The sequence below is a fragment of the Colossoma macropomum genome, unplaced genomic scaffold, assembly GCF_904425465.1.
Source record: "Colossoma macropomum unplaced genomic scaffold, Colossoma_macropomum, whole genome shotgun sequence".
In the NCBI taxonomy this organism is placed as follows: domain Eukaryota; kingdom Metazoa; phylum Chordata; class Actinopteri; order Characiformes; family Serrasalmidae; genus Colossoma; species Colossoma macropomum.
In genome coordinates, this window is record NW_023494784.1 from 30521460 (window position 1) to 30539000 (window position 17541).

At 36.8% G+C, this 17541-nt stretch overlaps 1 protein-coding gene across 2 annotated transcripts; it reads left to right on the forward strand.

Annotated features, from left to right (window-relative positions):
* Positions 1-883: 883 nt before the first annotated feature.
* LOC118806638 (solute carrier family 35 member F5-like) lies at positions 884-17541 on the forward strand. Of its 2 annotated transcripts, none has more exons than XM_036568137.1 (16): positions 884-1054; positions 2150-2227; positions 2333-2438; positions 3207-3356; positions 4185-4247; positions 5385-5457; positions 6194-6369; positions 6481-6562; positions 6948-7035; positions 7184-7248; positions 7890-7994; positions 8084-8243; positions 10262-10352; positions 12721-12875; positions 14142-14238; positions 16701-17541. In XM_036568137.1, exons 2-15 carry the CDS (start codon positions 2214-2216, stop codon positions 14221-14223), a joined length of 1410 nt encoding a protein of 469 aa, XP_036424030.1. In that variant the 5' UTR covers positions 884-1054; positions 2150-2213; the 3' UTR covers positions 14224-14238; positions 16701-17541. The 2 variants fall into 2 exon arrangements, with proteins under 2 accessions (XP_036424030.1, XP_036424038.1); XM_036568145.1 differs by having other exon boundaries at positions 2172-2227.

Genomic DNA, 17541 nt, shown 5'->3' on the forward strand with positions numbered 1-17541 from the left:
AGAGAGCGGTTACTGAAATGTAACGCAGTATAAATCCATTGCTTTTTAAAAGCTTTTCAGTTTTAATAAAATCCTAAATAGTTTTCTTTTTTGTTTTTGTTCTTTTTTCCTCTGTTGATGTTTTACAAAAGAATTTAGTTTGATATGTGAATGTAGAGCTTTAATGTATCCTACTCTTATTCTGTCATTGTATATAAGAAAATAGTACAACACAGCACACATACAATGCAAAGTATATACATGTACTACATTCTGATTTACTTTCACTTTCTTACTTTAACAAGCTGAAATTGGAGTTGCATTCTTATTCAGCCAACACGTCTTTAATACCGACTTCATTTAACCTTTCAATTGTAGAATTAGTATTTTCTACTGTACGTTTTACTATAAATACAGTAGATAAAATGCTAGAAATCTTACCATGAACACTACAAAACATTGTTTTATACAAAACACATTTTTTGTGTAGTAAAATGTATATAATTAATAAGTTGACTACTTCATGTAATACAAATTTGAAATATTTTGTTCTATTTTATATTATCTATTATCTTATAGGCAGGACCTACAAGTTTTTCTACTTCGTAAACATGCAGAACATCTGGAACACTGAAGTGTAAATAATTAATTTTACATGAAGTGCAGCAAACATTTTAACTAAACAGAAATATTATAAAACTTCGTTTTTTCCTCCTCCACAGCAGCAGTCTGTCTGGAAAACGTGAAATCGACTGAAAATTTGTGTCACGCCAAACTTTAATTGAGTCTGACGTTGTCTATTGCATTCTGGGAGAATGAGTGTTTCTACGTAAGATTCAGCATATAACTCAAACGACACGTTCAAGCACTGAAACTACAAGTACCAGAATACATAAAATATAAATGAAGTCATGAGCAGGAGACGGAGCACGTAAAAGTCATGTAAATATTTACAGCACGGTCAAGTTGTCATCCGTTTTTAAGAGAAGGGCCGCTGTTAAGTAGGCTTTCTAATGCATGAAAACCACAGACTGTATGAAGCCTAAGGATTTCAAGACCTCGACAACCGAAGCAGGTAATGTAGCTATTTTGGGATACATACTGTATCTTTGGCTTGCTATCACTATCTAAATAAGCTGGCTTTCAGTCGGTGACCCAGCCTTCTGTGAGCACTGCTGGTCCTGATTTTTAAAGCACATTTGATTTTAACGAAATGTGTTCAAACCACGGTCATATGTTGGCGAATTAACTGAATAAAGGCGAAGCTCAAGTCAGCTTGTTATTCTTCAGCGTCTAGTTTGAATTTTCACGTTCCTCCTTAAATGGTGCCGCTGTTAAGTTAGCTACATTCGGACGCCTGAGTGGAGCCTAAGAATATGCTGCACCATTTAAGGTGGAACGGGTAAATTCTCACAAGAAGCTGGCGAATAGGAAGTTGACCTCAGCCTCGTCAAATAGAGCGATATTTTGGCGGTGAGTAGGGATGTGAGAAATGTCCCTCTCAGTTAATGGCTATATAATAAACAATAATAACTTCACAATATGACAGGATGTCATAATCTCGGTATATGAAACGACATACAATCCATCTCCACACTGAGGCTGCGTCCAAAATCGCATAACGTTAGCTGCCATACAGAACAGTACACATCAACAGTAGTGCCTTGCCTTGCCTTTCAGTAGTGTAGTGTGTATAGTATGGTAGTGTGAGTTTTGTTCTTGGGGAGAAATATAAATATACTCAGCACTGACCTACTGGCTTAGAGCTATAATAGCTCTAATTACACGAAGGCCCACTTAAGTCCCCTTTTGAAAAGGACTGTTTACATATCAGAAAATGTTTCTTTATTGCATTGTTTTATAGGCTATCAAAAATAATACCTATTCTCATTGAGTATAGGAGACCCAGAGAAATCACTAGAAAAAAACAAGATGAAAAAGTGTGACTTAAACTACTCGCTCATATATCTCTCTCATATCTACTTGTGTTCAGCACCTGGTGTTCTTCTAGTATTATATGCTGTAGTTTAATATGGTTAAAATCTCTTTATGTTTAAACATGTTTGATTTATAAAAATCATTCTTTGACATTTCTTTTTGTATTTTGTTTCTTCTTTCTGAACAATCCAGTCTGTCAAGTGCAAAATTTTGCCTTATGTCTTCTCTGTAGTGATGCATGCTTTCTGCTACAGCGTAGAGAGAGAGGCTGGCCGAGGCAGTGTTTTCCATTTCTAATGCGCCCAGCACGGTGAGGTCATTTACTTGGTCACTAGTGTTGGTTTACTGCACACTACAACACATACAACTAAACCACATGTGAGTAATGCCTTACCTCCTATGCACATGTGTTTAGGATGAGTTGGGGGGTATGTGGTGCCCAGAAGGGGAGGCTGGTGCTGGGTGTGGTCATCCTGCTGCTTGTGGACGTAATCTGGGTCGCTTCATCTGAGCTAACTGCAGTAAGATCTATGCACACATAGATAAACATGCCATTTTTATTAAATTTTTCTGTCACACACACTTACACATTTGGATTATAGTATATGTTTTTCTTGTTTTGTTGAAATATGAGTTTTATGTAGTATGTAAATGTTACGGAGTTTCAAAATGTACCCAATCCATACAGTCCATATAAGGAAAATGGGCTGCAAGACCAGCTGAAGTCACATTGACTGCATTCAGCATTCTGCATTAGCCCATCAATTCCTGTTGAAGTGAAAAGAAGTGTTGTTACTGCAGAAAATCTATATAAGAGTTATTGGTGCAGAAAATATAGGAAAAACAGTTAAACACTATGCCTCTCCTGTATCACTGCAACTTTCCAAAGTGTTCAGATATACAAAGAATGGCTGAATTATTTTTATTCGGAAGTCTATGTGGAATTTGGTCTGAACTTAACAATTTGTTCTGTAGATTTCAGCTAGAACTTTTGAATGTAATGTGTCTTATTTTACGTTTTGAGCGTCAGCCAATCAGGATAGGTTTTATTTATATATGTCAGTCTCAAAGGCAGAGTAACAACTTGTTTAATTGTAAGGGATGAAAAATGTTGAAAAATAGTCATGTAAGAATATTTACATAAATGTATACATAAAACAACAACTGCAATAATTGGATTTAAGAGGAGAAAAAGAAAAATGAAAAGGAGATTTTTAACTTATTGTTTGTGAATGCATTGTTGGAAGTATATGTATATCTCTCTGTGGTTGTGTGTGTGTGTGTGTCAGTATATCTTTGTTCAGCAGCAGTACAGTAAGCCTTTTTTCAGCACGTTTGTGAAGACCTCCATGTTCGTGTTGTATTTACTTGGCTTTCTCTTCTGGAGACCATGGAGACAACAGTGTGCAGCACGTTACCAGCAACAGAACAGCAACCTTGTAAGTCCTGCTGCTGTCTTGGTTTTGTTGTTTAAAACTTGTAAGTTTAACATGCATTCACACCTAATGGGGTGGTTTCACCTAATAAGATTTTTACATTTCTCTAATGTCTAAAACAGTTCTGCCATGTGTGCGTTTCTGGATCCGCACTGGCCAGCCAAAGAAACATCTGTACAAAAACAGCTTGTTCACAACAAAATGAAGAGTTATGGATAATACTGGGTGCCCTAGTCACATGAAAAAATGATATTTTACAAGCTGTTTATCAGGGCAGTAGGAGTGCATTTGTTCAGAAAAGCACTACAATTAGAATAAATATTAAGTATCATATAAAATTATGTATGTCAGTGTTTGTTTAACCATTTCCTGTTTGCTCCTCGAGGGAGCTCAGTATTACTAGCTTACAAGATATCAACTTCTTTTGAAAGCAAGAAATTCTTGTTAGTTTTTACTGCATTACTATTTGTATTTATTCTAATGTTATATGGTGTTTTACAAGCAGAAAGACACTTACTGCCCAAATAAATGGTTTTAAACATTTTGCTTAAGTGCCTAAGACATTTACTTGTATTTAACTTGTTCTGTATTTAGATATTCACCAGTTTATTCTCATAGTTATTTTTAAATATATCTCATTAGTCTAATTGGTGTTCACTTATTTCACTGCAACTATGTTAGTGACCTGCTTTATGCCATGTTAGTGCAACCATCTCCTAGTCTTTTGTACTGTTCATGTGGCATGGTGTCACAGCGTTGTTATATAAAATAAATGGGATGGTATAGCAACATCTGAATGATAGCACTGCTGTTTGATTTGTTTTTTTTCAGACTCCTGATACTGATTCATATTTAACTAGTGGTGGAACTGCAAGCAGCTTTAACAACTCCTTAGTGAGTATACACTCTCAGAATGAAATGCATACTGTGTGCTTTGTAGACAGGAACACAGTTCAACCACAGCTCTTACCTTCTAAAGTGGACTGTAATATGTTGTTGTCTGTAATTTACTTGTTAGTACACATGATTGCAGAAACCCAGTTGTGGAAGAGCCCCAACTTCAAAGAGATAAACGACAAACTTGAATGGGGTCAAAAAAACTAATATCTACCACAGGATCACTCTATTCATACTACGGAAATAAAAAAAGTCCACAAACATGCCACATGTGGCCTTATATGCACCAATAACACAATGTGACATATGGGCTTTTTACATGGTTTACGATAACAAGCCCCATAAATGTTAACCCCAATTACATTGTGAGATTCTGGGAAACTAGGAAAGCCAGTTAAGCATACTGACTGAGATAGCTGTTGTCTGTGTATAAGCGGTGTGTTTATGGGGGCAATAATAGGACTTTGTTATTTTCTAATCTACATGTACCCAAGCCTTCATGTGCTCTGTGTGCGTGGTATCACTTTTTCTCTTCTTATAAATACTGAAACCTTGAGTAACAGCTGATACCAACACCAATGAATTTTTTCTTAAAAGTCTACTAATCTTTCAAATGAAACTATTTGTAATTGAAGGGGTTCATCCAAAAGTAATACACTTAAACAGCTCAAACACTGTACTACCCTATTGGTACAAACACATAGTCAACAACATGACGGACAAAACCTACATTGTGAATATGTACAAAAGTGGATTGTTTAAAATAAACAGGTTATAATTGTAGTAAAATACTTGGCTTGCTACTCATTGATAGATCATTATTGTTAGGGTAAATGTGGCTCCTGATGTCATCACATGGACCTACTTTACCTCTCTGTGCATTTTGTTATACTATAAGCAGTTCTGTGCTATTTTAGACCAGATTTGTTACAGATTTATTATTTTTTGTCTTCTGCATTTTCTACTGATGTGTGTCTGATGCTGAGACTGGGTATTGAATCAGTTCTGTATCTAGACTGGAATTTGATTGGGTTTCAATGCCCAAGGGTTCAGTCTGAATATGTGAGTAGTTGTCAGCTGTACGCTTTGTCTCTGTGTGCGCTTTTGTAATGACAGTGTGATTTCGTTCGGCAGAGTGAGCCTCTGTATGTGCCGGTAAAGTTTCCGGATGTTCCTGAGGGCAATGCCAGTAGAGAGTCTAAGACCCGTAAGTATTCCTGCAAAAAAAAAGCAGTAAGCATTTATTCTAATATTGGAATAAATACAAATAAACAAATGATCAATACATTCTGACTTTGTCAGTAACACTGACTCTGTCAGTGTTTTATGTGTTAGTGTTATGTTTGTCAGTTCGCTTTTTAAGATGAATTGTTTCAAACTGTTTTCTTGCCTGCTTAAGTCTTTTGTACAGTACTGCACGGTAATGTTGTTTTATACATGGAAATTAAATTTGTCATTATGTGTTATATTCAGGCCTATTTTCAATATTAATATTAATAAATTTTATTTAAATTTAAATACACTGACTGGTAACTTTCTTAAGTATACCTACCTTGTATTTACACTCTTTTAACCTTGTATCTACACTTACCGTACACTTACCATATAAGAGCACCCCTGTGGAGGTCCTAACCATTAAAGAACAGGGTGTAAGAATGCTAACAAGAACACAGAGAAACATGGACTACTATCTGCAATTGTAGAACTACGAAGTGCACTTATGTGGTAAAAACAGCTGATAAAATGCACAGTAAGTATAGAAACAAGGATGTGCATATAATGAAGTTGCCGGTCGGTGTATGTGTGAAGATGAAGCGTAGCGTTCCATCCCCTCTTGAAACTGACACTAAAATCTGACTTGTTTTCTCTCATGGTCCCTTTTTTGTGGGATGTTTGTACCTGTGTGTGTGTGTGTGTGTGTGTGTGTGTGTGTGTGTGTGTAGCTGTGAGGAAGCAACGTGTGCGATTCAGCAATGTGATGGAAGTGCGTGAGCTGCCTTACTCTCAGGCTGTAGAAGCCAAACTGTCCCGCATGTCGCATAATCCCACCTCCTTCAGAATAATAGGAAAACTCAGCATCAGTGCTGTGGCCAGAATCAGCTTCTTCTTCTGCTTTGTGGTGAGAGTTAAATAAAACCTACACACATACAAAGAACCACATACTGTGTGCAGAATGTTAAATTTCTCTCTGTCTCTCCCTCTCTCTCTCTTTTCCCTCTCTTTGCCTCAGTGGTTCCTTGCAAATCTAGCCTATCAGGAGGCTCTGACAGACACACAGGTGGCTATTGTAAATATTCTGTCTTCCACCTCAGGTGCGTTCCCCACATGTTGTCCTTTCTTTTATTTGTTGATGTGGTGAACCATATCAACATATTGGGTGAGACTACATGCCTGCAGTTTAAACAGGAACTGTTTTTGTGTGCACACAGTGAAGTCTGGGACATTCCCTCATTTTCTTTTCCCAGAAACATATTTTCTAACCTCCTTGTACAGTGTTTATAAGTGTTTCCAATTGATCTTCATAATTAGTTGCACTGTATTGTTATACATGAGAAAGAAGGCTTTCATCAAGCATTTCACCAGTTAGCAAGAAGCTGAACTTCTAAAACATTCAAGCAGTTGTATGAGAGCATGTGCATACCTTCATCAATAAGAATAAATATTTGCCCATTAAAAAAAGAGTGCTTGGATTCTCAGGTCTTTTCACTTTGATCTTGGCTGCCATCTTTCCAAGTAACAGTAGTGATCGCTTCACACTCTCCAAACTGCTGGCTGTTATTCTGAGGTGAGATCAACATTCAATTCAGTTATTAATGTTTGCATTTAAGCATTCCTATTATTTATGTACATATACATGAAGTTAATAAGCAAACACTACTTTCAATAGAGATCAACATTATTTTGTTCCCTTTTTTCTTTCTTTTTTTTTGTAGCATGGTGGGTGTGACTGTGGTCAGTGTCTCTGCGATGGACAGTCCTGATGGAAAAGGCACTATAGGTAAGCATGGAAACTCTCTGATTACTTACTGAAGAAAGCTCAGTGCCAGAGCAGGGACACCGTACACAGGGACACAGAAGTTTGTAGGCACTTGCTCATTCAATGTTACTTCTAGAATCAAGGGCAGTAGTAGCTGCCCTTTGCTGCAGTAACAGCCTCTACTCTGCTGGGAAGGCTTTACACTAAATGTTGGAACATTTCTGTGAGGATTTCGTATTGGGTGGTGCTCCTTTATTCCATGGAACACAGTCAGTGCTCCACAGCCCAATGCTGGCGAGCTTTATAGCCCTCTAGCTAAGACTTAGCATTGGGAATGCTGGCCTTGGACTTGTGTGGCTCCTCCTGAGCATCCCATTCTAAAGGGAGAACTTTTCTATGGCGATTATACAAGCTGTGTGCATGCAGTTGAATGCCTGTATCAGCACTTTAAAGTGCACTTTAAAATAACTGAATTCAGAATTCAGAATTAGAAGGGGTGTCTGAATACTTTTGGATATAATGTATATTCCTATTGGTTTTTGATAGTAATTGTTTGTACACATTGAAGCTAATTCGAGAGCTGTACACTAGCACGCTGAATAACTGAAAGCCACATATTTCTTTTAAATGTTCCAGTAAAGTGACCTTCTGCCTTTGTCCAGGCTCTCTCTGGTCACTGCTGGGGGCTGTGCTTTATGCTGTCTACATTGTTATGCTAAAAAGGAAAGTTGACCGAGAAGAGAAGCTGGATATCCCGATGTTCTTTGGTGAGTAGACTATACAAACGTGCTCATACAGATCCTTGACTCCTGTCATATTGTTTGTTGTATGTGTTTGTGTGTCTGCGTGTGTGTAGGGTTTGTGGGCTTGTTTAACCTCCTGCTGTTATGGCCTGGCTTTTTGTTGCTGCATTACTCTGGGTTGGAGTCGTTCGAGATGCCGAGCCAGCTGGTGATCAGCTGCATTCTTATCAATGGCCTGATCGGGACTGTGCTGTCTGAGTTCCTCTGGCTATGGTAGGTGAGAGGGCATGTTAGTGTGTTTAATAGCAGCAAACCGTTCGCAGTAGGTTAACATTTACTTCCGCTGTGTGTGCAAATGTGTACACAAGTGTGTAAGTGTATTGAACAGTGATGTGTAGGGTGTGGTTAACCCTTAGAAGTTGCACTTGTTGCTGGTCAAAAATAAAAGTCATGTTGTGATTTTATGACTTATTTCTTACTTCTAGCTTACTATAGTCAGAGAAAGTCTGTCAAACGTTTGTAACACTTGAACAGTGATGTAATCATGCTTTAAGCATGTTATGGCAGATGTCATACGCTGTCATGATTTATATTAATATAATTCACTAACAAGGATTGCGTGGGCGATCATTTATACAGTAGTAAGTAGAGTAGGTATAAAAATTTGAACTTTAAAACTACACGGAGCATAAAATGTATGAGATTAAAAATTATATTGACCCAGAAATCCACTTCTACAATAACATCAACAACAATAGTGAGTATTACACAGACAAACTGTTCAACAGTAATGTTGAAAATGAAAGGAGCTTTATCAATAATACACTTCAACAGTAGAGGCCTCTATAGAAACTTCCCTAAAATCAAGGATTATTTGAGTAAATTCAACAAGTTTAATGTCATTGCTGTTTCTGTGACTTGATAAGGAGAAAGTTTATGATGTGGGACTGGAAAGATATGAGCTGTTTACAATTAATAGGATCAATAAAAAGGAGAAGGAGTTGCTCTGTATGTTGATACAGCTGAAGCTGCAGCATAGTTAAATGTATGTCAAATACTATAGAAAATATTTTGGAATGTTTAACTATAGAAATTAATGTTGAAAAACCTAAAAACATAATTATCAGCTGGTGTATTTGACAAATTGAAAAACAAAAAGGTGCAAATTGTATGTGGTGATTTTTAATATTGGTTTGTTAAATGCAAAAGAACATAAAGGGAAAACAGACTTTATTAATACAATGTACAGCAACAGCCTATTTCCTGTGATTATAGTACCAAGTAGAATAACAACAGACACTGCTACATTGATAGACAACATATTCACAAACAAAATTGAGAGCAAAATAGTAGGTGGACTAAATAATATAAGTGAGCGCCTTCCTGTTTTTGCAATTTTTCAGGATTTTTTTAAATATAAAAAATGAAAGTAGGTCAAACACTTGTAAATTGATTTGACACAGAACACCAGAAGCCATCACTGCCCTCAAAGCGGACTGAAGGAAATAAAACTGCTGAGAAGTTTATGCAAATGATGTTCCTAACAAAGCCTATGAGGCTTTTTTGTCCACATTAATTGTGACACATGAAAAATAAAATGTCCGTTAAGAAAACTTACAAGAAGGCAAAAATATGCTGACAAGCCATGGATTAACAAGTGGATAGAGAACACATGTAAAAATGAATATGTATTATGAGACTTAGCAAGAATTAATATAATCACACACTACTGGAGCAGTATAGGAGTAACACTCGAGGAACATGGAGAGTGCTTTGTAGCATAATAAAAAAGGGTACTGAAAGTAGAAAATCCAAATAATTTAATAAAAGATAACAATGTAATTATAAATAAAAGGAATAAATTAACTCTACAACAATTGATAATTGTAATTATGTAATAATAGATAGCATAGCTGAACAGTAGTAACAGCTCTTGACTTCTAAGGGTTCATTTTCTTTAGCTTTGTGTTTGTGTACATGCACGTTTTACTTCTTATGATCATTTAGTGTGTTTTCACATGCATAGAAAAACTTCAGAGCATTGAACTTGTGGGCACAGTGTGCAGGCAGCACAAGGGGAAAAGTTTTTCAAAAACAATTTTTTTGGGCAGGAGTAAAAGCCAAATGATTTCCTTTATGTTGGTGATATTCAGCTTGGAGTTAGGCTTAGGATGAAGGTAATGGTTATGGTTAGCTTAGACTTGTAAATTAGCACCCTACATTTTACACACTAAATTAGGCTTCCACAAGGATAGAAGATAGAGTTTGATTGTCTCTCTGTGTTTTCACAGGGGATGTTTTCTCACCTCATCTCTAATTGGGACATTAGCTCTAAGTCTGACCATTCCACTGTCCATCATGACCGATATATGCATGCAGAAGGTGAGTGGTGTGCATAAATGATGTAAAAACTAATGTAAAAAATCTAAAATGTGCTTTTAGAATTGTTTATATTTAATGTGCTTTACATTTTGCATTATTGGATTAGTGTTAGTCTGTTGGGTGATGGACTGTGTTTCCAGACACATCGCAGTGTGTATCTTTTTGTACAGTTTGTATTCTTTTGGCTCTGTACTTCATCACATTGGATCTGAAATGAAACAATAACTGTATGGTCAGTTAAAGTGCAGTATTTCGGAAGGGAATTTGCATCTATACTAGGTGAACAATATTGCAATTAGAGCTGAGTGTCATTTTTTTTTTTATACTAATACAGATGCCTTGACTTTGATACCGATTCTGCAATGATACATTTTATAATACTTTCTTTTAAATTACAAACCAAAGTGTGTCTTAAAGCATGTCTTAAACCAGAAAAGAACGTGAGATGCTGGAAGTGTATACTTGAATTACACATCATTGTACACATCATCAAACCCTATCTTCTCTGATGATGCTCTCACAGCTCTGCAATTACGCCATTTTTAGCTCCTGCTTGTTTCACAGAGCTTTTGCCTTTAGTAAGTGAAATCTATGCTCAGTGAGGTTGAAGTAGGGTGATTGATTGGATTGGAGTAATTAAGATGCTGCTGTACACTTCAGAATTCACTCTGCTGCTGCCCACTGCAATCACAGACCCATCAGCTGTTACATCACCACTCGAAGAAAAGATGCAGTTGGGCACACTGACACCCACCATCAATAAAAAGGCAGTGAGCAGCCTTGCATACCTTTGCCACCATGTTTTTCAGATAAGGTGGTGTGTTTGGACCAGCAGAATATTTTCCCATGCTTTCCTCATTCCATCACTCTGATACAGGTTAATCTTCGTTCCGTCTGTCCATGAGTCTGTCCCAGGACTCTATAGTCTTTTTATGCACTTTTAACAAACTGTAACCTGGCCTTTCTGTTCTTTAAGGTTACAAAGTGGTTTTTATCTAGCGCTGAATCCTGGGTTATGCTGCAGTATTCTTCTCTGTGTGGTAGACCTCAACACATCCATGCTTAAGTCCTGGAGAGTGATTATTGTACTTTTATTGATTCTACAAGGGAAATTTGTCATTTCGCTGCCTAAATGCCCAGTCTGAGAGCTGCAGAGCATCACCACCTGGGGCAGGTAGGGGTTAAGGACCTTGCCCAAGGGCACAACCAGAAATATCCAGTCAGCTCTGGGATTTGAAACCTCAACATTATAGTTGCTGGCTCACTTAACCCTTGTTGTTCACTAAGATGGGCTTCTGTGGCCTTATCTAAAGCTAAGGTCACCAGTATTTAAATGCCACATCTAGAATCAGCTCTAGGCCTTTTTGTTTTTGTTAGCTTTCTTGTGCTAATGATGCACTGATTATCCACCAGCACTGGTTATATTTGGACAAAAAGATTTTAAAATGTGTGTTTTTTAATGTGTTTTTTATTTCTCTGTTGTTTTCAGTTTTTTATATGAAATTAGTTTTAGTTTTAACAAGAAGTTAAGTTTTTATTTGATGATACAAATTTATTCCATGCATTAATTGCAGGCCAGTTATCATTGGCATTGGCTGTGACACATGCCTGATCTATAGTACTCTTCTTGGATAGATGCTTACAAAAAACAATCATCCTCTCACCCACGTGTCATCACATTGCACCTCAGGCTTGAAAGATACCACCATGAGTTATGGATAGTGGTGTGACCACCTTACTGGCCACTGTTAAATCTGGCCTTGTTCAGGCCTTAGCATTATTCTCACATGCTTTTTCACTGGGTTTCATGAGCATACTATACCAGCCTTAAAGGATTATGTGAAGGAGCTTACTATTGCCCCTGAGGCCTTTCTTTCAGGCACATGATCAGATTCTTAAATGTTAGTCACTAGGACATGCGATTTGTGTGAAGATTACTGGAGGACATCTCCCATGTGAGCAGAATATTTGTAATGTCTGCGGCACACAATGTGTCACTGCGTGACCTTGTTGGTGTTAGATCTTGATCTGTGTGCAGGCACATGAGCAGAATCTAGTGTGCTTTACACCACCTCTGGCAGTTATTTGGACCACAGCTACACCACGGCTACATCTCTCCTGAAATGGGAGACTATGTAGATATGGCTCACCCAAACTATACTAAAATTAAAGCTGACATTTCATGCTTTAACCTCACTGTTTTATTTCAAATCTTTTGTGCTGTACAAAGCCAATCCAGCAAAATGATCACTTTCTATTTATTTATGGGCTGCACTGTATATTTACAGTTCTTCAGATGGTGCAGCCTAAACACTGGCATGGTCATAATTGTATATGTGCGTGTGTGTTTGTGTGTGTGTGTATGCAGGCGAGTTTCTCGTGGCTGTTCTTTGCAGGAGCAGTTCCAGTCTTCCTCTCCTTCTTCCTGGCTGCACTCCTGTGCCACTACAATAACTGGGACCCAGCAATGGTAGTGCTCCGTAGAGTCTTCTCGTTCTTCTGTCGCAAGCACAGGAATCACAGGTACAGAATCCAGAAAACTGAACATCTCATATTTGGACTGTAGTGTTAATATAAGGTGTTAATATTTCAGAATATTATGTATAGTCCTTTTAGAACAGTGTAGGCCTGGGAGTCTGTAGTATACCCTCTTATTTTGTAAGTAGTCAACCTTGTTTTTCTTGTTAGAGGGATCAGCCTGTTCAAATTGAGCACATTTAAAATAAAGTTTTCCCAAATATTGCATGTTCTGATACACAGGATCTCTGAATAAGTTTTTTTTTTCCTCTCATTTTGCTTCAGAGATTTTTCAAATTGCATTGTTTTGCTGTATTCAAGATTTGACAGCTTTGTTTCTAGAATTATACAGTAATTCTATCAGATTATTATTGCAATTGTGGTGCATATTAGACTCAGACTTATGTTAGTCTTTTGCACCCTATTTTACAGAGATAGTCATCACTGAAACTAAATATAGTGCTCTACATAGAGTCAGAATTCTATTAAAAGCTAGATGTGTCACCAGAGTTAGTAATACAAACCTACTGACCTTCCTCAAATATGGAAAAGCTGTAAGAAATACAAACTTAGCATTCCAAGAAACCAGAAACGCTGCTTGCTCATCTCATTTTTTAATTTTTTAAAGCTGCAGTAATTAATTGCCCATGTTGCTGTGATATTGGCACTGTGATCATGTTTAATGTCTTCCCTCTGCTGGTAGAAGTTGCTTTGGAACAGCTGTTAGTGAGTAAGGCTTGTATGATCTTAGTATTTACATAGAGTTATGGGATCTGTTTGGCCCCAGTAAAGGTCCCCAGGTGTTGTAAATATGATTTAAAGAAGTAATTAATGAAACTAAAAGAGGCTTACAAACCTAGAAAGTCTTGTGTTCATTGTAACTTTGAATAGTGCTTGACCCCCAATCAGTTTGTTCCAATATGCCTAACTGGTGTTTGCTTATCTGAGTTTATAGATATTAATGAAAAGATAAATGTGTCTCTGTAATGTTTATGCCAAATAAAATATGTTTAAAATAGTTTTTCATGTTAGAGCACCACACACAGTGTCTTGGAAAGCAGCTAGATAAGCCCGGGGAGGAAAATCATTGAAATGGTATCTCTATACCACTGAGACCACTTATTGCATCCAAGATTTTTAGAATGAAAAGTAAAGAGGCTGATTTTACTGCTTTTAGATCAATATTCTATTATTAGTTTTTGTTTATCTCTGAATTATTACTTTAGTAAATGTATGTGTCTGTAATATTGTATGTTTGTGTGTGTTTTGTAGACTAGCGGAGGACAGCGAGCAGTGTGAGAGTCTCATCCCTCTGCAGAGTTCTGCCATCGACAACAGAGCTTTCTGCTCCTGATCAACACTTGAATAGGTAAACTGTAAACATTTGATCATTGTACATTTAGGGAACATGTTTACCCTAAACTAGATTGTGTTGCTCCTATATTTTAATTGCATTTTTTAAAATATCAAAGTTAGTAGCATGTATATTATAATGTATATAAAGTAAAAAAGAAATAAATAAAAAAATAAATTAGATTGACATTTGGTACCAGTATATACAGTACTGTGCAAAAGTCAAACACCAGCCTTCGTTCATTTAATTTCCAGCCAAATCAGCCATCGAGTACAAGTTTTTTCAGGAGATATTTCGGGGTTAATTAGATATAAGATAATCAACTTAGATATAAGATAATACACGTACAAAAGGGAAAAGATAAAGAGAAAATATATAGAGAAAATGGGACTCCTTGCAACCGTGCAAGATCTGGTAGACCACCAACACAGTACTCAAAGCTTTCATCACTGGGAGAGAGAAGAAAATCAAGCTCCACTCTTGCTTCAGATCTGAATAAATCCACAGGTGTTTCTGTCCATCCTTCCACTGTGATAAGACAATTCAACACTATGAGTCTGAAAGGGTGTATAGCTGTCAAGAAGCCCTCACTGAGAAAACCTCAGAATCAGTGAATGTGTTTGGGATTACTTGGATTGTGAAAAGCAGAAAATACAACCAACTTCTAAGACTGAACTTTGGAGATGGGGAAAAATATCCCTACAGATTTCTTAGAAAAACTGAAAGCAAGACTCCATTTTCTGGAAGCTGTGATAAAGCAAAGCGTGGACACACTTCTTACTGAAAAAAAATATTTAGTTATATGTTTTAAATATATGTCTTTTTTTCCTGACACCAAAAAATAATAAAGCTTGACTGGAAATTAAATAAATGAAGGGTGGTCTCTGACATTAGCACATTTAATGAAGTAAATCACAACTGGATGTAAATGTGATTTACATAAATATATCCAGGATTAATGTGCGCTGTTATGTCTGGAACAGATTTTATAAAATGGATATACTTTACAGTACTGTAAGTCTGGGGGCCTGCTGGGCCTGTGGTGTCCGGCAAGCCACTATTAGCAAAGTCAGACATTAGTCTGAGTAGAGTTTTGTTGCCATGTTGCCATCTGCTGTATATCTCAAGACGGAGACGTAAACAAGAGCTCCGGAAGTCTTCTTTGAACACAGATGGTGGTGGTGTGGTCGTTATTTAGTTTGGCTTTATCTAATTACAAGCCAGGGCCGTCACGTGGCCTTGGAGAAACAGCATTCCTGAGTAAACTGAATGAACACTGATTTCTTTTTAAACATGAGTCACTTTGGATAGCCCTATGAATACACACTGAGACACACTCCTGCTCTTTCCATGCAAGCTGACAGATTTTTAATTGGATGAGTGTTTGTTAATGTTGAAATGTCAGAAAGATATGAAGTGCATGCCTCAGCTTGAAACACCACCTACTCATCCACACACGCGCACACACACAGACATCTGTCTGCAGTTCTGAATATATAGTACTGTACAAAAATCAGACCACCTTTCATTTCTTTACTTTCCACTCAAAACAGACATTAAGAGAAGCCCAGTTTTTTAATTTTTCAGGAGATATCGTTGAAGAGATTACATATAAGGTAATCCACTTGCATAAAGAAGGGAAAAGTCACAGGACACTGGAAGCAACTGGAGTTGAAAAAAAGATTATTAAAACAAAAATTATTAAAAGATAATTCTATACCTTGTAAATCATACCCATCATAGCACAGACTTTAACATTATTGAATGTGTTTGCTGTTCCTTGGATTTTGAGAACCAGAAAATGCAACCAACTTTTACTACTGAACTTTGGAGGTGTTGAAAAATATGTCTACAGATTTCTTTAAAAAACTGAAAGGGAGTCTTCTGAAAAGAATGGAAGCTGTAATAAGGCAAAGAGTGAACACATTCAGTACTGAAAAAATTTTTATTAGAGGCTTCTATTATATCTATCTATCTATCTATCTATATATATATATATATATATATATATATATATATATATATATATATATATATATATATATATATATATTATAAAATATATCATCACTGTCCAATTAAAAACGTGTATCTCTTTTTTTTATGATGATTGGACCAATATAAATGCTCCAAAATTGCTTAGAATAAAATCTCTTTCCATTCACTTACATTAAAAGGAAATAATATTTTTGCCCTCTCCTGTGAAGTTACTTTTTTGGTGATACTTGTTTTTCTTTAAATAGTGACGATATGTTTTTTCTGTTTTTTTCTTGATGCTGAAAAATGAGTAACTTGTACTTAATAGCTGTTATAACTGGAAATAAAAACGGCACGGTGGTCTTAGTCTTTCGTACAGTGCTATGCACAACCAGAAGTAGTCTAACCTGCATTTCCAAATTTCTAATGCCACCTTTTACTACAACAACATGTAATGTGTATTATACTGTCATTCTCACTAAAGTAAAATCTCTTCACAGGGACAGAGAAGCAGCAAGTGACAATCTGAAACCTGCCAAATGCTGCCCAGAGCCACTGTGCCTCATATCATCTCATCACTTCCTCTTCCTCTTGTATGCCGATGACCCTGTGAATCGCCTCATGAGTGACCTTGCCAATTTGGTCCTCATGTTGTTGGCTGTGATCTCTCAGGGCAAGAAACCAAGCCTAGGAACCAGCGTTCTCCAGCCACACCAACCACCCAGCCTGAATGGTCCAATCAGACTGTACCACAATGGCTAATCATCCAATAATAGTATCTAAAAAGAAAGTCCATTCAGGTGCGCAAGTGAGAGGGGATTGTGATTTGCAGACTAAGCTCTTGAACTAACACATGCTGTCTGTATTCTCCAGCATATCACAAAAAGATAGAAATACAGTGTTGAATGTCAGATTTCTGATTGTCATTAAATGAATATGGGCTTTATGCACTTGAGAGTTAAGAATATGTTTTTGTTAAGCAGATTATTGGCTGGTAAGATTTGCTGGTCTTTAAATAATCATTTCTACAATCAGTTGCATATAGCCTGTAATCTTGAAAATCTTTGTACTGTACATAGTGTGTAGACCTTAGAGTATTGGCAAAGCCTGCATGACGAACACAACCTGTGATGACTGTGCATTTATGATTTAATTGACATTTGTCAAAATGAAAGTGTCATAAAATACCATTTTAATGATGTATAAAATATGCTGTTAAAATGGGACACTAGAAACTCTAACGAAATGAGCACATTTTACATTAAGCTGCAGCCTGTATTCGGTATGCTGTGCTGAATTACCAAATACGACTCAAATTCCAGTAAAACACTATTCAGCATA